The sequence below is a fragment of the Miscanthus floridulus genome, chromosome 5, assembly GCF_019320115.1.
Source record: "Miscanthus floridulus cultivar M001 chromosome 5, ASM1932011v1, whole genome shotgun sequence".
Lineage (NCBI taxonomy): Eukaryota > Viridiplantae > Streptophyta > Magnoliopsida > Poales > Poaceae > Miscanthus > Miscanthus floridulus.
Window position 1 is genome coordinate 108,401,085 of NC_089584.1, and position 24,136 is coordinate 108,425,220.

The 24,136-nt window shown below is 42.8% G+C and overlaps 2 protein-coding genes and 1 non-coding gene across 3 annotated transcripts; 2 read left to right on the forward strand and 1 right to left on the reverse strand.

Annotated features, from left to right (window-relative positions):
- The first annotated feature begins 12,846 nt into the window (after positions 1-12,846).
- On the forward strand, positions 12,847-20,873 carry LOC136450443 (kinesin-like protein KIN-14C). The gene is made up of 22 exons (XM_066450880.1): positions 12,847-13,197; positions 13,660-13,814; positions 13,895-14,002; positions 14,842-15,076; positions 15,623-15,720; positions 15,804-15,887; positions 15,991-16,068; positions 16,138-16,230; positions 16,317-16,346; positions 16,548-16,889; positions 16,980-17,061; positions 17,159-17,254; positions 17,342-17,521; positions 17,612-17,718; positions 17,806-17,981; positions 18,099-18,263; positions 18,755-19,008; positions 19,110-19,273; positions 19,623-19,752; positions 19,850-19,964; positions 20,170-20,270; positions 20,457-20,873. The coding sequence occupies exons 1-22, from the start codon at positions 13,161-13,163 to the stop codon at positions 20,525-20,527; spliced, it is 2,901 nt and encodes a 966-aa protein (XP_066306977.1). The 5' UTR covers positions 12,847-13,160; the 3' UTR covers positions 20,528-20,873.
- Positions 20,874-21,525: 652 nt separating this feature from the next.
- On the reverse strand, positions 21,526-21,598 carry TRNAF-GAA (transfer RNA phenylalanine (anticodon GAA)). Its single transcript has one exon. It is a non-coding gene; the product is annotated as a tRNA-Phe (tRNA).
- An 896-nt stretch (positions 21,599-22,494) lies between these two features.
- On the forward strand, positions 22,495-23,992 carry LOC136450445 (uncharacterized). Its single transcript, XM_066450882.1, has 3 exons — positions 22,495-23,027; positions 23,111-23,450; positions 23,682-23,992. The coding sequence occupies exons 1-3, from the start codon at positions 22,495-22,497 to the stop codon at positions 23,919-23,921; spliced, it is 1,113 nt and encodes a 370-aa protein (XP_066306979.1). The 3' UTR covers positions 23,922-23,992.
- The last annotated feature ends 144 nt before the right edge of the window (positions 23,993-24,136 follow it).

Genomic DNA, 24,136 nt, shown 5'->3' on the forward strand with positions numbered 1-24,136 from the left:
GCCCCTCTCCCTTTTCTTCTTTACCACGGGCGGGTACTCCGGCCACACCGGCGTGGCGGCGCTGGCACAGGACCGCTATGCCAGCCATCCTGGCCCTTCCCCGCCCCCGACAGCAAGCCGATGCTCACCCAGATGCATACGTGAAGCGGTGGGAGGTGAAGCGATGAACAGAGACGCGATCAAGAGCTCCTTCCACGACGACGGACACCCTACGGTGGCGGCAGCCGTGTTTCAGTGAGCCAAGACACAACCGAAGTAAAGGAACTAAAGGATGGGTATCAGCAACTCACCTAGAACCTACCTAACATGGTGGCTTGACCGGGGACGGATCGGGTGCGTTCGGCCACGCGCACACGGCAAGCTCCACGACGGGCTATGGTGGTGCGACCGTGTCAACGGTGTTGGGAAGGCAATAGCAGTGCAAGTGGGGTGCGCAAGGGGTGGAGGGGATCAAGGCAAGACACAGTGCCTCAAAATTGGATGGAGGTGGATGGTACGAGACGGATTGGATAGGCGTCGTCGTTCGATCTTAAGGTGGTCGACGGAGGGGGAAGGTTCAAATTGGGACTCAGCACGGTACGACTGTAGTAGTGGGTGGGCTTGGCACGTAGCTAGGCTCCCCTTCAAGCTTCTGGCGTGCGCAATTACTTGGATTGGACCAGTGCTGCGAGCTGGCTCAGGCGTGGCTTAGTGACGCCGGCGTGACTCCATTAAAGGTGGAGGTGGATGGGGAGTGCAACGTGGCGCTTGTCACTCAATAGAAGAGGACAATGGCATACAGAGGAGGCTACAAGTGTGCATACGGGTGAAGGGGACCGTGACGCCTAAGAGGGGGTGAATTAGGCAACTTAAAAATCTACTTCTAAATTATGGTCTCTTTTTCTAACCTTAGCAAAACTCATGCAAAAGATAAACTATCTAAATGTGCAACTACGGTTTTACTAATGTGTTACTATCTCTACCACAAAAGGAGTAATACAAATCAATGTAAATGCGGAAGCTAAAGAGCAAGGTAGAGATATGCAAACTCCCATCGACGACTCTGGTATTTTTACTATGGTATCGAGAAGCACGCAAGCTTCCCCCTAGTCCTCGTTGGAGCCCCTCGTAAGGAATCCCTTGCAAGGGCCAAGCTCCCAGTTGGGTAACTCCGTGGATAGCCTTGGGCCTTCCCCATGTACAAGTGGGTCTCCGATGTGCCTTCCGGCAAGCCTCTCACGGATGCTCCCCGTCGTCTTCACTATCAAGCTTCCGGCTAAAATGTCGCGGGCCTTGTTCCCTCTGGTACATGGTGGCGGCCACACCACAAACACGGTTGGTGTGATGTCGCAAGACTACAAGCCCCCCAATGTACAACAATGGTGCACGCAAGCACCGAGTGGTAAGAGGTATGCAAACCTCACTAAACATTAGGCCTAAACCTAGAGCAAGCGTATAAGCGGTGGTCTAATCAACCTAAGCACTTCGCAAAGCATCTACGCTAATCACCTAATGAATCACTAAGCACTATGTAAGTGGAGATCACTAAAATGGTGTATCAACACCCTTGATATGTTTCCTCAGCTCCACACTCCTCAAATGGCCGGTTGGGGGGTCTATTTATAAGCCCCACTGAGAAAGTAGCCATTGGGGACGAAATCCCTCTTTTCTGCTGCCGACCGGATGCTTATCACATCCTGACCGGACATGTCCAGTCGTCCCGACTGTTGGAGCCATGATTCACTGATCAGACGTTGCCAGTGTCCGGTCACATGCCACCGAACACGTCTGGTCGCATTTTCGCCGCTCTAAAACCTCTCTGTACTCTATCGGACTCTGTTGTCTTACATCTGGTCGATCTGCTGCTAGTGTTCGGTCCAGCGTCCGGTCACTGCTGCTGTCGAGCCTCTTGATCGGGCATCCGGTCACTGTGCAACCAGCGTCTGGTCACTTCTATGAGCTCGTTTCTTCACGATCTTGCATATGGCTTGGTTCCTATCTTCATGCTTAGACTTTGCTTGGTATCTTGTGTCTTCTCTTATGCTTCTAAGGTCTTTCTTATGGTGTTGATCACCGGATCATCATGTCGCCTTCGTCCAAGTCATGTCTTGCACCCTATTGAACTACAACACAAACACTTGCAAATCCATTAGTCTAATTTGGTTGTGTTGTTCATCAAACATCAAAATCCAAAGTAAATGGACCCAGGTCCATTTTTCTTACAATCTCCCCCTTTTTGTGATTGATGACAACACGACCAAAGCAAGCAAATAATAAAAATTTGGAATTAAAAACTATCTACTTGCTAGGATGCAATGCAAGGGGCAAGGTTATATGATGCTAAAAGATACTATTTGTAAGACTAAAAGATACTACATTAAAATGTATCTTGCCCTTGCAAAATGTGTCCATGTGGCATTATGGATTTAAGCCTTGCTTCCTACAAATTCTCCTCATTACATAGGCAATCCATAATCAACTATTCTCCCTTTCTAAGATCATTACCACTTGTAAATTATTAATGCTTGCTTTTGGTCCTCTAAATTCTCCCTCTTTGGAATCAAACACCGAAAAGAAAAACAATAGTAGCACAAGGGAGGGTCAAACTTTGTGATCCTTGATGTGTAGAGTGGAATAGGTCATAAAATTTGACTCTCACATTATATAGATTAAGCTCCCCCTAAATATATGCATACATGTGGTAGAAAGCAAGGCATATGCATATTTGGCAAATTGTTGCTCAAGGGAATTTAATCTATATAATGCATGGAGAAAGCATATAAATATCAAAATGAAATCAACATGATGATATCGGTTTAGAAATACCACATGTGGAAACCAATTTAATTTCTACCACTTGCAATAGGTAGTGAATATTTGAAGTATGATGCTTAACTTCGGAGACCCCATTTTTCTTGGAATGAGACTACTACACACATGATAAGCTTGAAAGGGTGTTAGTCTCAAAGCATCCAACTTGTAGAGTAACCTCCCCCTAAATTTGTGCACACAAGTATGGAATACTTGTAGGAAACATGCACATTGATTTTAGAATCAATAATACCACTTGAAAGATGACATCACATGAATGTGAGAATCATTTTTGAAGATGATATTCGGGAGATATTATCTATAATTTGGACTTTGACACATATTAGATGAACAATTGTAATGCAAGCTATGTGCCATGCTCCTAAATAATTTTAAACCATGTAGGTTTGCTCCAAGGGTTAAGAATAAAACCGAGCAAGCCTACCATAAGATATACCTAGTGTATGCATGACAAAAGATATAAATATGCAAATGCAAACATAGGCATAAAAAGTAACTAGATGCTTAAAGATACCAATTTGTAAGAAAAAATCACTTGTAGGAAATGCAAATTGATACTACTTGAAGGAAATTGAATCTAGTTACCTAACATGGGAAGGGAAATTTGGGTCCATAGTATTCACTAACCCACTTGGCAATGATTTTGTCCATCCTGATACACCCCATGAAATGCACCCATACTTTGCCAAGTCTCCAAATTCTCTGAAGTCCATTGGACTTCTCACATTCCTTTCGAGATCCAAACCTTCTTGGCGCTCTTCATATTGGAAATAATTCCCTTTGGCACCCAAAAACGTTTGACCCCATTGTTGACTTGCTTGTTCACCTTGATGGCCACCACCTTGTCATTTTTCTTTTTCTTCAAGAGATAAGGTGTGGAGGTCTTCTTGTCCACCTTGTTGGTGTAGGTGTTGGAGAACTTGCTTGTTTGCTTTTTCTCTTTCTTCTTTGCTCCTTCCCCATTCTTCACCTTGCACTCATAGGACTTATGGCCTTCCTTATGGCACACGTAGCAAACCACGATTTGTCCTTCATTAAGCTTTTTCACTCCCTTAACGATGTTATCTTGATGAAGTTGGTCTTGCTTTGCCTTGCCTTTTATTTGAGTCAAATCCTTAGTGAGACGAGCTACTTCTTGCTTGAGTTGCTCATTCTCCTTTACAACCTCTTGTGTGCATGTATCTACAACAACTTTCTCAACACAAACTTGGTTGCACAAAGATGAGTCTAAACATAAATCATTATAAGAAGTAAAGGTATCCTTTTTAGACATGTTAAAAATAGAACTTTTTTAGATGCCTTGGTGGGGGTTGTACTAACGGCTTCAAGATTAGCAACTTTATTAGTTAGCTCATCACAATATTTGTACATGGTTTCCATTTTAGCAAGCAAACTTTTATAAGCATCTTGTGAGCTAGCTAACTTTTCTTTTAATCTTTCATTTTTCTTTACAAGTTGCTCATCATTGATTGTGCATGCATTTGTTGTTGCACTAGCCTTAAGTTGCCCAATTTTAATAGATAGTTCAACATTGAGATTAGCAAAGTTCTCATATTGTTCAAGTAAAGTTTTGTATGCTTCTTGTGAACTATTTAGCTTTTCTTTTAATTTTTCGAGCTTCTTTTGTTGACTAGTGCAAATTTTAGCATAATTAAGATTTTGTTGCATAATTTCATCATAAGAAGGCATTTCATCATCACTATCACTCTCACTAGAGGATGAACTTTTGTTACCTTGTGCCATAAGGCACATAGAAGAGCTTGATGATGAGTGCTTGCGCTCTCGCCTCTTGTGATGGTGTTCTTCTTCACTTGAAGAATCATCCCATGACCTTACTGATGTGAAGGCTTGGTTCTTGCATGCCTTCTTCTTTGTCTTGGGTGTGGGCTTGTTTGAACAAACTTTCACAAAGTGCCCCAACTCGTCGCATCCATAGCATTCTCTCTTTCTTTGCTCATTTCTTTTATTGGTAAAAATAAGATCTTGGATTTGGATGGGCGCACCCTTGACATTGAGCCTTTGGATCATCTTCTCCACCTTGTTGATTAGTTTGATTGATTCTTCATCAAGGTCGGAGGTGGAGGAAAATTGATCATCTTCACTTGAATCTTTATCATCATCATCATCGTCCTCATCTTCTTCTTCATCTTCACTTGAGGAGCTTGAGCTTGAGCTTATCTGAACTTGCTTGCCCTTCATCTTCTTTTTCTCGCTACATGCGAGTGCGTTGCCTTTGCTCGATGAAGAGGCTTCATCTTGACCCATCTTACGTGACATTTCAAATGCCACTATCTTGCCAAAGACTATGCCTGAGGTCATGGTGCTCAAGTTCTCCATGTTGTAAAGGATGGTGATGATGCTTGCATATTTCTTTTGTGGTAGCACGTAGATGATCTTCCTCATGATGTTCGCATCATCTAGCTTTGTTAATCCTGTTGAATAGAGCTCATTGATAATTAGATTCAAACAAGAATACATATCACGAACAAGTTTATCATCATTTATTGTGAAGGAATCATAATTTTGTTTAGCTAGATAATATTTTTGCTCACGGACATTAGATGTGCCGTCATGGAGCTCTTGAAGTTTTAACCAAATTTCATGCGCCGTATTTAAAGTGAACACTTGGTTAAACACATCCATACTAAATGATTCAAACAAGCAATTTTTAGCCCTAGCATTGAAATGCATTTCTTTTTCATTACTCTTTGTGGGTTTTTCGGGATTCTTAATGGGTTTCATCCCGTTACGAGTGACTCTCCAAACACCCAAATCAACCGCCTCAAGATAGCAAGCTATTCTAGCTTTATAATAGAGAAAGTTAGTGCCATCAAAGTGCGGAGGCCTAGAGGTATCTATCCCAACCACTCTAAATAATGCCGGCTCAATGGCGGTTAAGCTAAGGGTCCAAATTGAGCCAACCTGCTCTGATACCAATTGAAGGGGACCGTGACGCCTAAGAGGGGGGATGAATTAGGTAACTTAAAAATCTACTTCTAAACTATGGCCTCTTTTTATAACCTTAGCAAAACTCATGCAAAAGATAAACTATCTAAATGTGCAACTACGTTTTTGCTAATGTGTTGCTATCTCTATCACAAAAGGAGTAATACAATCAATTTAAATGTAAAAGCTAAAGAACAAGGTAGAGATATGTAAACTCCCGTCGATGACTTCAGTATTTTTATTGAGGTATCGAGAAGCACGCAAGCTTCCACCTAGTCCTTGTTGGAACCCCTCGCAAGGAATCCCTTGCAAGGGCCAAGCTCCCAGTCGGGTAACTTCGTGGATAGCATTAGGCCTTCCCCATGTGCAAGTAGGTCTCCAACGCGCCTTCCCGTAAGCCTCTCCTAGATGCTCTCTGCCTCTTCACTATCAAGCTTCCGGTCGAAACACCGCGGGCCTTGTTCTCTCTGGTACACGGTGGCAGCCACACCACAAATACGGTTGGTGTGATCTCGCAAGACTACAAGCCTCCCAATATACAATAATGGTGCACGCAAGCACCGAGTGGTAAGAGGTATGCAAACCTCACTAAACACTAGGCCTAAACCTAAAGCAAGTGCATAAGCGGTGGTCTAATCAACCTAATGAAAGGTCTTAATGGCTAGAGGGGGGGTGAATAGCCTAATAAAATTTCTACAACAACACTTAACAAAGTGGTTAGACAATTATGAGGCGAAGCAAGTGTTGCGCTAGCCTACTTAAAATGCAAGCCACGTACCACAATTCTAGTTTAGATAGTGTCTACTCACACAATAGCAAAGACACTATTCTATGTTAGTGTGCTCTCAAAGACTAACTAAAGAGCCACACCAACCAAGCAAGCAAGCTCTCACAACTAGCTACACTAAAGAGCTTGTCAACTAGTTTGCGGTAAAGTAAAGAGAGTGATTAGGATAGTTATACTGCCGTGTAGATGAAGTACCAATCAATCACAAAGATGAATAACAATGGAGACCAATCACATTGGAATCAAAGGATGAACACAATGATTTTTACCGAGGTTCACTTGCTTGCCGGCAAGCTAGTTCTCGTTGTGACGATTCACTCACTTGGAGATTCACGCGCTAATTGGCTTCACACGCCAAACCCTCAATAGGGTGCCGCACAATCAATACAAGATGAGGATCACACAAGCCACGAGCAATTCACTAAAGTACCTTTTGACTCTCCGTCGGGGACAAGGTCAAGAACCCCTCACAATCACCACGATCGGAGCCGGAGACAATCACCACCTCCGCTCGACGATCCTCGCTGCTCCAAACCATCTAGGTGGCGACAACCACCAAGAGTAACAAGCGAAATCTGCAGCGAAACACGATCACTAAGTGCCTCTAGATGCAATCACTCAAGCAATGCACTTGGATCACTCCCAATCTCACTATAATAATGAATCAATGATGTAGATGAGTGGGAGGGCTTTGGCTTAGCTCACAAGGTTGCTATGTCAATGAAAATGGCCAAAGATCTCAGCCACAGCCGACCATGGGGCTATAAATAGAGCCCCAATCAAATAGAGCCGTTATACCCCTTCACTGAGCAAAACACGCTCTGACCGGACGCTCCGGTCATACTGACCGGACGCTGGCCCTCAGCATCCGGTCACCCGATGGATGCCATGTGTCATCACCTTCAAATGCTGTTCGTCAGATTCCAATGGCTACGAAGCTGACCGGACGCTCTGGTCAAAACTGACCGGACGCTGAAGCCCCAGCGTCCGGTCGTTTCCAGTAAGCTCCCCGAGGCATGTTTTTCCGACCGGACGCGTCCGGTCCACCTTGACCGGACGTAGACCAGCATCCGGTGCTCAACCCTACCCACTGTGTCGTCTGACAGCTCGACCGGACGTAGCCCTTCAGCGTCTGGTCGCTGAGTGACCCAGCGTCCGGTCAGTAGACCGACGCTAGCATCAATTTGATCAACTCTATTTTAACTCTAACTTCTTCACCCTTGCTCCAATGTGCTAACCACCAAGAATTTTGCATCCGGCGCAATAGAAAATAGACATTTCATTTTTCCAAAAGCGCCGAATCCCTGCAAACACCTTGTGCACATGTGTTAGCATATTTTCACAAATATTTTTAAGGGTGTTAGCACTCCACTAGATCCTAAATGCATATGCAATGAGTTAGAGCATCTAGTGGCACTTTGATAACCGCATTCCGATACGAGTTTCACCCCTCTTAATAGTATGGCTATCAAACCTAAATGTGATCATACTCTCTAAGTGTCTTGATCACCTAAAACAAAATAGCTCATATGGTTTATACCTTTGCCTTGAGCTTTTTGTTTTTCTCTTTCTTCATTTCAAGTTTAAGCCCTTGATCATCGCCATGCCATCACCATTGTCATGCTATGATCTTCATTAGCTTCTCTACTTGAAGTGTGCTACCTATGTCATGATCACTTGATAAACTAGGTTAGCACTTAGGGTTTCATCAATTCACCAAAACCAAACTAGAGCTTTCACCTAAGCACTTCGCAAAGCACCTACGCTAATCACCTAATGAATCACTAAGCATTATGCAAGTGAAGATCACTAAAATGGTGTATCAACACTCTTGATATGTTCCCTCAACTCCACACTCCTCAAATGGCCGGTTGGGGGTCTATTTATAAGCCCCACTGAGAAATAGTCGTTGGGGACGAAATCCTGCTTTTCTGCTACTGACTGGACACTGATCACGTCCTGACCGGACATGATAGGCCGTCTTGACCGTTGGAGCCGTGATTCACTAAGCGAACGCTGCTAGCGTCCGGTCACATGCCACCGGACACATCTAGTCGCATTTTCGCCGCTCTAGAACCTCTCTGTACTCGACTGAACTCTGTTGTCCTACGTTCGATCGATCTGCCACTAGCGTCTGATCCAGCGTTCGGTCACTGCTGCTGCCGAGCCTCTTGATCGGGCGTCCGATCACTGTGCAGCCAGCGTCCGGTCACTTCTGTGAGCTCGTTTCTTCGCGATCTTGCATACGGCTTGGTTCCTATCTTTATGCTTGGACTTTGCTTGGTATCTTGGGTCTTCTCTTATGCTTCTAAGGTCTTTCTTATGGTGTTGATCATCGGATCATCACGTCGCCTTTGTCCAAGTCACGTCTTGCACCCTACTAAACTACAACACAAACACTTGCAAATTCATTAGTCCAATTTGGTTGTGTTGTTCATCAAACACTAAAATCCAAAGTAAATGGGCCTAGGGTCCATTTTCCTTACAACGGGGTCGGCACAGGTCGTGCGGCCGCAACGCCTTAATTGGCAAGCCAATGGCGACACGGCCATATGCCGGTGCAGCAGGCGTGCGCATCAGCGGCAGTGGCGACGCTACGCAAGCGGCGTGGGTGCACGCGATGTGACAACACGACGCAGAGGAACATGCGCGTGCTGGCGATGACAGCTGTGGCCCTAGGATTCCACTACACCCGAGCGGAACAGCGACGACGTCTGGTGGAGCAGAGCCGGCAATAGAGCGACGCGGGCGGCCCCAAGGGCCCCAACAGCGACGTCAGCGGCAGCGCACAACGCGATAGTAGGGAGGAGCAGCCGGACGTCCGAGCAGCCGGCCACCATGACCAGTTGGGCACGGCTACCGCGCCACAGGCGCACGGTGACCGCGCCAACGTGAGGAACCCGACCCAAAACATGCCATGCACGCCTTTTAAAGCGTCCCAAAAATCCAATTCGATGATTCAATTACCAAACCACCTATGCTATACTTAAGAGGGCATGTTAGGCTACTAAAACAAGCCCTAATACCCTATCACTCCTTAACCCGATTACTCTACAAAAATTGTCAAACTTTGCTTTGTCAAACCACTTTTCAGACTTACGAAATCGACTAAGTCTTGATTGGATTCGCGTCAAATTCCATTTCCAACCTATTAGACCAGATAGCTAGTGAACTCATTAATCGACCGTAGGTATTTCATCGTCATTTATCAAGTTTATACTTCCAACTTTACTAAAGTTCCATATATACGTTCTATAGTGTTTTTGTTCAATAAAAATTCGTGAACATCCGTACTTGATAATTTTATACGTCGCGAACGACCTTTCGTTAAGCATTTCCATTGGTCGTTTTAAGTTACGTAAATTGATTCACACACTATATTACATACATTAACACATAAATATAATGCTTATGCAGTGTTTTAGTAAACGATTTACAGTGTAACACCGAGGGTGTTACACAACTTGGAGGAGATTTGCGCTGACCCGCTGCTCCATGGCACGAACATTGGCATGTGTCGCGTGGAGGTTGAACAACATCGTGGTGCCATGCATCCAAGCTGAGGAAGAGGAAGAATCCGCCGTGAAGCACTGCCAAACGTTTGGGCCAAGGTGCATAGGGGAGTTAATAGGGATAGCAATTGTACCCGTGGTTTTTTTTTGTACCCGATGGGTGTAGGCATGAACACGAAAACTCACATGTGGGTACAAAGGAGCGGGTACCCACAAACATGTGCCATATGCATATTGTGTTGATTGGTATATTTATATGAAGCTTGTAGCATATGCATAGCATATCAAACTATGAAGGTGATATTTTTTTTGGATAGCTGAATAAAGTGAATATGTGAGCTATTAAATTGTTTCTTTGGTTCCTATGTATGTTGTATTGTGTTATTTGTATGAGCATGAAGAATAGAACTATGAATTTATAATGTATTGTAGCTTGTGAGCTACTCAATATTGTTCTCTATGTATGTGAGATTGACATATTTATGTGTTGTTTAAATATAAATTAGTTATTTCATATCATTATGATTTTTTATTTGATCTCTTTTGAAAATACCCGATGGGTATTCGATCTCAACTAGTACCCATCGGGTGTAGGCGTGGATATGAAATCTAATCTGTGGGTATGCTTGCGGGCTGGTAAATGCTTTAACCACATCTTACCCGACTCACTGTTGTCCCTAGGAGTCTATAGTCAGAGCTAGAGCAGTAGAAGCCGTGTTAGGAGCATTACGAAACCGGCCCTAAAAATTGTCCTCTAAAATCTACTAGTTTTAATCTTCTTCTCATTCTCATGATTTTTAGAAAATCTAAACAAGACTCTATTTTGTGGGGAAAAATCAATGGGAATGGTCTCCATGGGGCTGAGCACCTACCGTAGACGACTCATGACACATGCATACACAATCATCCATCCAACACATAAAAAAGGTGGAGTTTTTTTGTTTCAACTATTGCTCTTAAATTTATGCAATAGTCACATGTGTTGGATGATTTTATATGCAGACGTGTCGTGAATCCGCGATAAGTGTCTATGGTTGCCCCGTAAGAATCGTCCCTACTAAGGATGCATTTGGCGTAGCTCTCGGCGGCTTCGGCTCCTTCCATGACGGAGCCGGCCGGAGCACCGAAAACCCAGCTCCTTGGGCTCCTCTATGATGTCAGGCGGAGCCGGAGCCTGTTTCACACAGCGCACAATGAAGCAGAGGGCCGCAGTGAGCCGAAGCCGCGCAGAGCTATGCTAAACACCCCCCAAATTTCTTTACAAATCAACTTTTATGAGATTGAACGAGGCTGCCATGGGTGAGTACTTTTTTTTTTGCTTTTTGAGCTGCATGGGTGAGTCTAATTTCAAGCAACTTAAATTTTGTTACTTAGACTGTCTCCAATAACGGTTACCCAAGATACAAGATCCATTATACGTTTGGGTAGTGTTACAGACAAATAGTTCAATACTTATTTTTGGTCTTCTCCAACAATAAGACTAAAAAAAACCTTTCTGCAAATGGGTGTCCATAAGAGATGATACTTAGAATTGGGTTATATCTCTCCTGACACTCAAAATAGATCTTTCATATAGGTACTCTGTTGGACGCTACATGTATTTTGTTGGAGTCCTATTTTAGATTTGGGTCTCTTGATAGGTCTTCTGTTAGAGATAGTCTTCTATATCACTCCTTTGCCTATTGGGTCAGCTATGTTGTTACTTTTAAATCACTCAATCATATTGCTAAGCTATGCTGTTATAGCTTTAGGTGGACCGTCTAAAAAAAGGTGTAAGGTGAAGAAATAAATTAGTCTTAGGCCTCATTTAGTTCATTCTCTAAAGTTTACTTTCTATCTCATCAAATGTTTGACACATGCATGGAGTATTAAATATAGATTAAAAAATAACTAATTACATAGTTTGTGACTAATTTGCGAGATGAATTTTTTAAGCCTAATTAGTCTATGATTTGACAATATAGTGCTATAGTAACACATGACTAATAATGGATTAATCAGGTTTAATAAATTTGTCTCGTGGATTACTGACGGATTCTGTAATTTATTTTTTTTATTAGTATCCAAATATCTTATACGACATCTCTATATAACACCCGATGTGATACCCTAAAACTTTAGGTTCTAGTTTAAATAAGGCCTCGACTGAAAGGTTACGAAGCTGTAAATCTAATCATTGCCGTATATCCTCGCAATGGCTTCGTTCGTTGGTCTGAAACTTGGCTGAAAAATACTGTTCTGGCTGAATTGTTGTGAGAGAAAAATATTGTTTCGGTTAAAAAAAAGAAGCCGAACAAACCGAATATAGTGTAAGCCGAACAGGACCAATAAAGTTATAAAAGTATTGAAATGACTGCGCAATTTGTGAAAACAGCGCCCCTATCTGCCAACACGAGCTCAGCACACGACGTTCAAAAATCTGGTTTAACAGAGACACATGTACTGTACAAGGCTGTTTCGCTGATAAAACCATGGAAGTACTATTAATTAATTTGCTGTGAGAAAAAAAAATACGGTTCATTCGTTAAAAGAAAAAAAGTGCTGACAAGCGAACGAGGCGATAGTTACTCGCGCTAACGGTAAATTCACGCGAGCTTTAAGGTGGGATACTGGGAGGGAGTGAGGGACGGCATGGTACTGCACTGACCAGTGACCACCGGCCTTCGGTCGCCTTCGGTGTGTTCGGCCGACCGGTTCGTATCGTTGTTGTTGGTTCACGAAGGAATATCGTTAGCTGATTTATACAAAAGAAAAATACCATCGTCCAAAGGAACAGGCTGCTTAACTTGCAAGCAAAACCAAAAATCAAAACCCAACTAACTAGGAAACCCAGTGAAGCGGAGAAGTCACAGCACTGCAGGGAAAGCTGCTTGAGCCTGAGCGCTGCGCAGAACTCCGCCCGGCACGAGGAGGACGAGAGGAGGGTTAAGGAGAGGCCAAGAAAATCCAGGACAAAAGCCCTCGAGCTCACGTCGATCCGCCTCCCGCATTGCCTTGAAGCCTCTCGAATCGGGCGGGCCCGAGCTGCCCCGCTGAGGGCTCGATCTGGGCCCAGATCGGCTAGCATTTCGGTCCTGTGCATGCTCAAGCCCCGGCGGTGAGGCATGGGGAGCGTGGACGGCGAGCACGAGTTCCATGCAGGTGAGATGGTCGTCGATCTGAGCCATCCCCTTCTCTTTCTTTTTTCTTGTGGGGAATGGTTTAACGCCTTAATTCAAGTCCTGGAGCTCAAAGTTTGGATCTTTGAAAGCTCCGTGCGTTTAGTATGTATTCATCATGTGAATATTTGGCAAAAATGGTAGGCTGGGGTTGACTCAGCTCTTGTTACGCTCCAGGTTTGGCGCTTCACGGGTTGAATTTGCCAGTATTTGGAAAGTCTGGTGGGTATTTGCAATGCAGTGCGTTGTAGCAATTTCCCCCTTTTCTGAAATGGGGATGCAGCAATTTTCCTTAAACATTGGTCTGCCAGATTTTTGTGTAGGCAAAATGCCGTTTTTGTAATAATAGCTGTTTTGGGGATTTAAATTTGAATTCGAGGCCCCGAAGTTATTTATTGTGCATTTCTAACGATTTTTGCTTCTTTGGGCGATAAACCATTCCTAGCCAACCGGAGAGCTGAGGTGATAGATTGGTTTGGTGGGTTGCTGCCAGAGTTCGACTTGCCTTTGGATTCTTCAGACGAGGAGCTGCGGGAGTACCTCATTGATGGCACGGCACTATGCTACATTGCAGAGAAACTCATGCCCGGCATTCAGGAGGTGAGCTCACTCAGCTCAGGGAGGCTGAACTAATGGTGCATGCTACTCTTGCTGATCTAAACATGAGGCTTTGTTTACAGGAAATGTGGGGTGGTAATGCATCGGATCAGAGGTCAAATGTGAAGAAATTCCTCTATTTCGTTGCAGAAATGGGTCTGCCAGGCTTCAGTGTCAAGGATCTGGAGGAGGTGAGGTTACTCCTGTCATGTGAAGATTTGTCTGGTATATGTAGCGATTGCTAGTATGTTTCATTCCAACTAAATGGTGCTCTCATCTCCTTTCCAAGGTGTATGTTAATAATGGTTAGCATAGTTGGTGTCAGTCCTTAATACTGGCAATAATGACCTGATGTAGGCACTGCATAGCAATGATGGGTCTGTGTCAGTATGAAGATCTATTCACAATTGTGCCTATATATGAGTTGTCCCTCAAAGCTCGACTATGATTGACTGGAAATCAGCAATAACCTTTTAGTTGCAGTTGGAAAGGTTGAAAAGTGTCCAACTGTAAGGAATAGTGAACTCAAAGTGTTCTTAGATCTTACAACTCTGCTGTAGAATTCTGTAAGTGCGTAAGAGCTTCACACCCTATGGCATGGACTCAGAGTTCCCTCTTAAAGTCTGTGCCATTTCTCAGAGAGAGGGAATAGAATTCATAGTTAGATTTTTTTTTAATGGCCATAGGAGGTACAATACATCAGCACCGTCCCTATGGCCAACAACAACAACAACAGTCAGCCTGTTCGGTTGGCTGGTTCATATCGTTGCTGGTTCGTGAAGAAGTACTGCTGGCTGGTTTGTGTGAGAGAAAAATACTGTTCCTGTTCCGGCTGAAAATTTACGATCGTTTACGACAAGCCACAGCCAAACGAACAGGCTGAGTGTTGTTGTTGTTGTTGGCCATAGGGACGGTGCTGATGTATTGTACCTCCTACGTTACGATTCAGACTTGCTTCACAATTGTCAACTGAATCTGTGGTTCTGTTCATCCTTATTTTTGTTAACCCTAATCCGTTTGATGATTACAGGGGTCAGTGTCTTCTGTGGTGGAGTGTCTCTTGGCTCTAAAGGATAATGTGACTACAGGATTGGGTCAAAACATTACAAACAATGCTGCTAAAACACCCCTTCGAAGGAAACTGGGACTTGAAGAATCTGATGATCCTATAATTTCGGTTATGACACCGGGGAAAAGATCTGGGGAGGAAAGATGGAAAGGCCACTGGGATCCTAAGTCTCAACAAAGAAGTATTCTTCATTCTGGTATGCTCATGTTGTTGTTTCTTTAGCATAATCATTTGTGGCATTGGATACTAAGTTAGAGTTTAATCAACTAAGCTTCCATTTATAATTGGTTTCCAGTGGCATATCCCATTTATTCTTGAAGTTTACGTATATAAAGTGATAAAAAATATTTTCCAAAATTCATACAATCAGGCATTTTTTACTTCAGAGCAAATGAATTCTATATGTTGCCATGGTTTCGTATTCGTAGTGCCTTTAACTTGTTTGGACTTCTATATGTTGCCAAGGTTTCATATTCATAGTGCCTTTAACTTGTTTATCTTCAATATCCAAGTAACATTACCTGTTCAGATCTTGTTTCTTGACTTAGGTGCTTTTCTGTGTTAATCTATTGTCACACTCACCCTTTTTGTAAGATATAATGGAATGTTAATTCCGGTCTCTACAACATGACTATGCACACGGCCCGGTCTTTATTACAATAAATCAACATGGTTCTGAAATCAACAGAACAAAATAAGCCATAAGCCCATAACAATCCAGCATGCTCACCTTACTTTGCAGGACAAAAGGTCCATGATGCTTTCCAACTTAAGCGAGGCTCCTACACTGATCTTCCTCCTGCCAAAGTTTCAGAGATGATGCATCCAAGAAGTCTAGATGTAACATCTTCAGCATCACATCATATCATTGCGCATTTTTTCCCCTTGTCTGTGCCCCTTTATTAATTACAATCTTTTCTCAGAATGCCCCTACTCAATCACTTCTTAGAGTTGTTAATGGCATTCTAGATGAGAGCATTGAGAGGAAAAGAGGAGAAATACCACACGTAAGTCTATTTTCAGTGTTTTTCAATAAATAGATTGCCCGGAATGCTATTGGTTCTTTATTAATTGTTATTGATGACTAATGTCGGCCTGTTCTTGTCTCAGCGTGTTGTTTACTTGCTAAGGAATGTTGTTCAAGAGATTGAGCATCGAATTGCTATTCAAGCAGATCACATAAGAAATGTAAGTGTGGTATTCGCTATTTATTGTCATAGAAATTCAACTCCTGTAACACATTATTTGTTTTCACAGCAAAATAGCATCATCAAGACTCGGGAAGACAAGTACCGTTCAAAAATTAAAGCACTCGAGACATTAGTAAATGGCACAAATGAAGAAAATGAGGTAACTATACAATTATTCATGATCTGAAAATTCTCACAGGAATATCTTCTGCCTCTTGATATTGACACATGTAATTCTTTCTTCAGATGACAGTAAATCGACTTGAGCTAGTTGAGGTATTCAAAATATCCTCATCTATTTTTCTGTTTCTAATCATGTTACTTGCTTGAATCAGTACTCATAAAAATATGAATCAGATATTGGTTGTATGATGTTCGGACCTTATAATGCTAGGATCACTTATGAGTTGTTGCACTACATTTAGTGCTTGTAGTTAGAATGAACATATCATAAATTTGTTTGTTTTGTTCATGTAGGTAGAAAAATCAAAACTTGATGAGAAAAGAAAACTAGGTGAACAAGACATGGTTCGGCTGATGCAAGAAAAAGAGAATGCAGAAAATACAATTGCTTCCCTTCAGCAAGAAATACAGATCTTGAGTAGGATGCATGAACAGTACCGTGAAAGAAAGGAAACAGAAGCCAGGCAGATGGAGGAACACTTGGCTATGAGACTTAAGGAGGCTGAGTTTCTTTTGATGCAATCAAAAAAGAAAGTTGAAGAAATTGAATCTGCTTCCCAACTGAAATCTCAACTTTGGAGCAGAAAGGCAAACATTTTCCAGAGTTTTATGGATAATCAAAAATTGTCCATTAAGGTTCTGTCATCTTCCTATATCATTTTTTTTGTTTTCTTTTAGTTTGTTTATGTTCTAACCTCTCAGTTTTTAAATATTTAACTATGTTAGGACATAAGGATATCATCTCAGTCCATTAAGCAGGAAATGTTTGCCCTTCAAATGAAATGGAGGGATGAAATATCTAACATTGGTATGTGGGTTCTCGTGATTTCTGTTGCGGCTTTATTGTATATGTATGTTTACTGAAACTTTGTTTATCTTGCTCTTAACTTGTCAAACTTGGTTAGGACATGATTTGAAAGGCTTGGTTGATGCTGCTGACAATTACCATAAGGTTCTTGCTGAAAATCAGAAGCTATTTAATGAGGTACAGGAACTAAAAGGTATGTTCCTGCAATGATAAACTTACACTTTGAGCACATTTTATGGCTATCTAACATTATCCTTTCCACTCTAATGTTTGTTTTCAGGCAATATCAGAGTCTATTGTCGTGTCAGACCATTTCTTCCTGGTCAAGATGGAAAAACAACTGTTATTGATTATATTGGTGAAAATGGTGAGATTCTCATCACAAATCCCTTCAAGCAAGGGAAGGATGCGTGTCGAATGTTCAAGTTTAACAAAGTGTTTAATACACATGCTTCTCAAGGTATATCTTAAGTATGTTAATGGTGCAATCTAAAACTTAAAAGTTGTATAATTGAATATTACTCACCAAGTTTTCTTACCTAATTTCCAGCTGAAGTATTCTCTGATATCCAGCCTCTGATCAGATCAGTTCTTGATGGGTTTAATGTGTGCATTTTTGCCTATGGTCAAACTGGTTCAGGAAAAACTTACACAATGGTAAGAGTGCTGGGCTCAAACAAAGTTGAATTGATAATAGTCTTGAGGATATTACTAACTGGTGTCTGACATTTTGTTTTTTCTTAGAGTGGGCCAGGCACATCAAAAGACGATTGGGGTGTTAATTATCGAGCTTTAAATGACTTGTTCGACATCTCTCTAAGTAGAAGAAATGCTTTCTCATATGAGGTGGGGGTGCAGATGGTTGAGATTTACAACGAACAAGTGCGGGATCTTCTTTCAAATGATATTGCACAAAAAAGATATCCTTTACCCAAATGCTTACTTTCTATTAGAATCTCTCTCATTATTACATTTTTAGTACTCGCATACTATTAGACATGCACAGGAAAAAAATGTTGTTCTTGACAAAAAGAAACACTTGGAATTTGGAGCACATCTCAGCCTAACGGACTTGTTGTCCCTGATGCAAGTTTACATCCTGTCAAATCAACATTGGATGTACTAGAGTTGATGGAAATTGGACAAACAAATAGAGCAGTTGGATCAACAGCTCTGAATGAAAGGAGCAGTCGATCTCACAGGTATGTACCATAACCAATGTTACTAGAATTGACTTTTCTCACACAATATTGAATTTTAGTAGGTTCATTAGATTTCATGCTTTGATAGTAAGATAAAGCACAATGGTAATATTATTCTAAAAAAAGGGCGTACCCAGTGCAGAGAGCTCCCGCTCTGTGCGGGGTCTGGGGAAGGGTGTTAGTGGCAAGCCTTACCCTCGCCTGTGCAATGTGAGGAGACCGTAACTCAAACCCAGGACCTTCCGGTCACAGGCTGTTTATTATATTCTAAAAAATGATAACAAAATCATAATTGTCATTCTCTGTTTATTATATAATCTCTAAGGGTAAATAGTACATAATCTTAGATAAACAAATCTTAATCTCGGTACATATCTTTTTAGAATAGTTGGATCTACTATTTGCGTACCTTTTTTAGATCAAACAATCTAAGGGTAAATACCCATAAAATTCTTGTGACATAATGTTCTGAAAGCTTTTGTTGCATGCAGCATTCTAACTGTGCATGTTAGAGGGGTGGATTTGAAAAATGGATCTACTTCCAGAGGATGTCTACATCTGATTGATCTTGCTGGGAGTGAAAGAGTTGAGCGATCTGAAGCAATTGGAGATAGATTAAAAGAAGCACAGTATATTAACAAATCTCTCTCTGCTCTTGGTGATGTGATTTTTGCTTTAGCACAGAAAAACTCCCATGTTCCTTATCGAAACAGCAAGCTGACTCAAGTTCTACAGAGCTCTTTAGGTAACATATAGTTGTTCTTCAAAAAAAAAGGGCATAAAGTAGTTGTTAGTTTATATATGCGGATATATTACTTATGATAATTCTCTTATGTTTTCATGCAGGTGGTCAAGCAAAGACACTAATGTTTGTTCAAATTAATCCGGATACTGAATCATATTCAGAAACTATAAGCACTTTGAAGTTTGCTGAAAGAGTTTCTGGAGTTGAATTAGGTGTTGCAAGAAGTAACAAAGAGGGTAAAGATATAAAAGAGCTGCTAGAACAGGTTTTTGCAACTGTCTCATATATATTCAGAAAATTTCTGTTTCTGTACAAACTTCACTAGGAAGCTAACTTTGTACAAACTTCACTTGATTAGTTTAAAGGGGGAAGGTTTCTTCGATATCACTAATTCAACTCGAATTAACTGTTAAACTGAAGAAAATGAAGGACATGTTTGTTCAACCTTATAGGGTGCATACTTATGCTTCAGCATATTGATACTAAATTCCACGGGAAGTATATTACTGTTAATAATGTTAGCTGATACTGGCAGTTGTTACTATAACTAGAGCATATAGCTTCAGCGTCCTATGGTTATCTTGGTTTCAAAAGTCAATTGTTTTTTTGTCCAGGTTTCATATCTGAAAGATACAATATCACGGAAAGATATGGAAATCGATCAACTCTTGAAGGACAAAGCCAAATCTCCAAGTTCACCAATAAATAGAAATGACAATAGCCTACAGATTCGACGACTATCAGGTAAGGGATTTATGTTCTAGTGACAAGTTTCATTATACCCTCAAAATTTCTGTGGTGAATGGAATCAGTAATGGACGCACTTCACCCTCTAATGTAGGGGCTGGTGGATCAGGTGAAGCCGAATGTGAAGATAACATGTCTGATGATGGCTGCTCAGTAGCAGGAACTGAGTGTTCTGTAGGTGGTGCTTCAGAGGCGACAACAGAACGGATGTATGTTGCTAACATCTCAACTTTCCACATCTCTTATCCCTTACCATCATCTTTTTTTTTTTACTTCAATATCACATACTAGTTAAAATCTGCTGGGCTTCCCATAATTCTTTCGCTACATATGTGTCAGCAGTAAACAATCTACCTTTTTTTTTACCCTTTCAGTAACGAATCGTGCTGTTTAAGCTATGCTCTACAATTACAGGCAGAAGGCCCCATCAAGGATAGCCAGGCTGTTCCTCACAAAGAATGGGCAGCCTGCAAACCCCAAGCCAAAACCAAGGGAGTCTGCTCTGAAACCGCCAGGTACATTAGAAACGTGAACCACTTGCATGCTACATAGAAGTAGGCATTGCTGCCTGGTTTCACTTATTCACTTCACTGGTATTAAATCAAATTGTGCAGTAGCTGATCGATGCTTTTACAATTTGCGAGCATCCCTGGGCATGATATGATCCTATGATACTGATGAACACTCGTATTCGTTTACAGGTCGCACGACTTCTACAGGAAGCCAGGCGACAGGAGGAGGATCTTCAGTGAAACCCCCTAAGAGGCGGTAGAGAAATAAAGATTCCAGCATCTGAGCTCTGCCATGTTGATGGCTGATGCTACACGTATGTAAACCGACTCGGAGATTGTGCTGAAACACAACGGGTGGTGCGATCTAAGGGTATGTCACTGTAACGGGTTCACTTGTCAACGGTCTGTTAAGTAATGCTGATGAGCAGCCGACTATAGGCTGGACGTTTGATGGGAAATGTTGTTGCATGTGCAGCAGGCGCGAGAGCGCCGTTGCGTTTTGAGTTTAGGCGGCTCTGCTGAGGCCCAGGCCTAGACCCTGTCTGCCGAATCTCATTTTGGCCTTTGCCGCGGTGCAGGCGCGTGTTCAGTTCCACCCAAAATCCTAAAAAATATTACAGTACCTATCACATTGAATGTTTATGGCCTGTGCATGGAGCATTAAATGTAAACGAAAAAAAAACTAATTGTACAGTTTGGTGGGAAATTACAAGACGAACGTTTTGAGCCTAATTAGTTTATGTTTGAACACTAATTGTCAAATAAAAACGAAAGTATCACAGTAGTCTAAAATTCCTAAAATTTCAAACTTTCTAGAACTGAACACGCGCTCCTAGAGCTCTTCGGCGACGTCAAAGAACCAAATGAAGGATCTCGTGCCATAAAACGCGAGAGACGGTGTATTGGTGTAAGGCGCACACGGCACAAAAAAAAGTAAAAAACTGCCAAGAACTGAACTTTGCAAACAAAAAATAAATTGCAGTGAGCGTACACTGAACTATGCAAACAAAAAAAAAGCTGAATTTAACTGTGCAAACAAAAAAAATTAAAAACCAAAAAAATATGGTGAGCGTACAATGAACTGTGCAAACAAAAACAATAAAAAGCTGAACTGAACTGTGCAAACAATGAACTGATCTGCCTTTAAAAAAACAATGAACTGAGTGCAAACAAAAAAAATATAAGCTGAACTGAACTGTGCAAAACAGAAAAATATAAGCTGAACTGAACTGTGCAAAACAGAAAGTTAAAAAATAAATGCGGTGAGCGTGGATCGAACACGCGACCTTCAGATCTTCAGTCTGACGCTCTCCCAACTGAGCTATCCCCGCTTTGATATGCAAGTAAAAAAGTAAACTACTTAACCAAAGTATCTAGAAAATGGCAATGCTGTGCTAGTGACCGCCCCTTGTAGCGAATCTTCCGCGCACAGGCACACGGCTGTGTTTAATTTGTGGTACGTAAGCTAAAAAAACAATGTACTTCAAGCAAAATACCTAGAAAGTGACAATGCTGATGCTACTGTTCTTCTGCTTGCACTGTGTTTGACTCATGAGCTAGCTCTAAGCATTTTTTTTATATATTTTAATAGAAGAGAGAAAAAAAGCTAGCTCTTAATTAAGAACAAGGTTTATATATATATTTTAAGATCATGTGAGACGTATCGGTCACCGCCACTACCACAAGCCCACAAGGCCGCAACCAAGATATTATAATAATTCCATGGTAATAAATTAAGATAAAGAAGTAAAATGCTCGTACATAATGGCGCAAAACTGAACCAACCAAAGCAGCTCAACGAAAACAAAAGCGCTTTAGTGTTCCAAGAACATCTTTAACAGAACGCAGAACATAACGATATTCTGACGGATGGTACACAGATACAGTTGGATCAGCCCCTGGCACAATGATGTTGCATCATGCCATTGCCACCCGCTCCCCTCTTTCGAGCTGTCATCTGCCGACTGCCTTCCCTTGTCCCTCTTTACCACACAAAGAAAGCTAGCCAAACAAGCTTGGAGCCCCACTTCATGCCCATTTTGATCCGTCCTTGGCTACCACCACACGCTCGTGTCCCTACGATTACACTGGCGAACTCAAATCAAATTCACTAGAAACTGGTAGAATTTGGTTCCTCTTGTATTCAAAGTTCAGCCGTGTCTATATATGACCATGACCTACTAGAGCAGTAGAGCACCATGAGCTAATAATCCAAGCAGAACCACTCATGTCTACTGCGCCCTTTGTCACCTACCTTCAGAGGCCCCGGTCACCGGCGTTCCGGGCGCCACCGCCGTCCCCGGTCACCGGCGTTCTGACTGGCAGCAGCTCGGGGTCGTCCGGGTACGGCGAGTGTCAGGATGACGACGATATCGGCAAGTTCCTGCGCTGCTCCGCCAGGGTCCCAGTGCTGCGGCTGCCGGAGAGGCCCGGCCCTCGGAGAAACAAGGCCGCCTGGGCACCGCCTGTCGTCGACATGCGCCTGTTGGACTCACTGTCGCCGGTGGAGGGAGGAGGGTCCGCGGTGGAGGCACTGAGGTCGGCGGCCGTCGCGTTTGGCTGCTTCCAGGTGGTCGGCCACGGGGTCGACGCCAGTTTGCTATCGGCAGCGTTGCGTGCTGCAAGGTCGGAGGGATCGCCAGCGCAGGAGATGGAGAGAATTGGAGTAGGAGATGAGGATGAGCTGTGGTGGCTGCGGCGCGAAGGAGACCAAGAAATGGCGGGAACTCAGCCGTTGCGAAATGGTCCCAACCAATTCAGGTATGAACTTTCCATGTCAATAGAGAAACTCAGCCATCGCGAATTCACAATGCACCACGCCTTTGGATTTTGCTGGGTCACAGGAACAAAGCAGATGATTTGTTTACTCAGCTTGAGCAAGCTTCAACCAAGCTCCTGCACGCCTTGCAGCAGGCCAGTGCATCTGAACCGTTGGCTAAAGCTGAAGCGAACGGCTCGCTCCTCTGCATCCGCAAGCACCGACGCAGCGGCAGCAGCGCGTCCGGTCCGATCAGCCAAGATGACGTCCTGCGGATGCTGGTACAGAGCTCGCGGTGCTCGCGCGCTCTCGCCCTCCACCTCTGCCCCGGCGCGGCGGCGTTCCACGTCTTCTCGCGGCGAGGCTGGTCCAGGTTCTCGCCCCTTGACGGCGCCCTCGTGGTCACCGTCGGGGACCAACTACAGGTGATAAATGCATCTTGCCATCAAACTCGAAATTGCAACAGCAATTAGGAAAACTGAAACCATCCTGCGCAGCTAAAAAGAAGGCCAGCAAAATGTGTCCGCACTCCAGGCCTGCGAACAATAATCGGACTGAAATGGGAAGCCAGGGGCACATTGCCAATTTGCCATCACTGACATCATTGTTCATGATTAAGGCCTCGCTACTGACCTGTTTCGTTTCCATGGATGCAGTGCGGGCTCTACAAAAGCGTGTCCGGCAAACCAGCTTACAGCAATAATGATCTCCAAGGAGACAGCAGCGATGCCATCTCAGCAGAATTCTTCCTTTCCTGCTCTTCAGCAGGCGCAGCAAAGGAGGCTCTGAACATGGACAACATGAAGGTCATCCCGTTGAATCTGCAGATCATGGTAGCAGCTTGCCTTGTGCTTGTTTACCATGTCTTCCTGTCATGCTCGTATGCTATTTGGTAATGTTCAGCAATACAGCAACTGCAGGGCCTGTTTCCCTTTGCTGAGTATGCAAGTATGCAACACATTTGCCACTGTTAATCAGCCTAAACATCAGAATGAACAAAACCCAAATTTTGTCTCAGTTATCGGAAGTAAAGTGCTCCTAACACAGTATCTACCTCTACATACTATGAACCTGAATCTGCTGAGACACAAGTATGAAAATCTGATGTGAA

What these genes read in the sequence shown, in the direction of transcription:
- LOC136450445 (XM_066450882.1), top strand. Translation starts at nt 22,495, where the DNA reads ATGTCTACTGCGCCCTTTGTCACCTACCTTCAGAGGCCCCGGTCACCG. An exon ending in AATGGTCCCAACCAATTCAG is followed by an intron (nt 23,028 to 23,110) that starts GTATGAACTTTC and finishes GCTGGGTCACAG; the next exon opens with GAACAAAGCAGATGATTTGT. An exon ending in CCGTCGGGGACCAACTACAG is followed by an intron (nt 23,451 to 23,681) that starts GTGATAAATGCA and finishes CCATGGATGCAG; the next exon opens with TGCGGGCTCTACAAAAGCGT.
- LOC136450443 (XM_066450880.1), top strand. Translation starts at nt 13,161, where the DNA reads ATGGGGAGCGTGGACGGCGAGCACGAGTTCCATGCAG. An exon ending in TCATGCCCGGCATTCAGGAG is followed by an intron (nt 13,815 to 13,894) that starts GTGAGCTCACTC and finishes CTTTGTTTACAG; the next exon opens with GAAATGTGGGGTGGTAATGC. An exon ending in TGAGGTACAGGAACTAAAAG is followed by an intron (nt 17,255 to 17,341) that starts GTATGTTCCTGC and finishes GTTTGTTTTCAG; the next exon opens with GCAATATCAGAGTCTATTGT.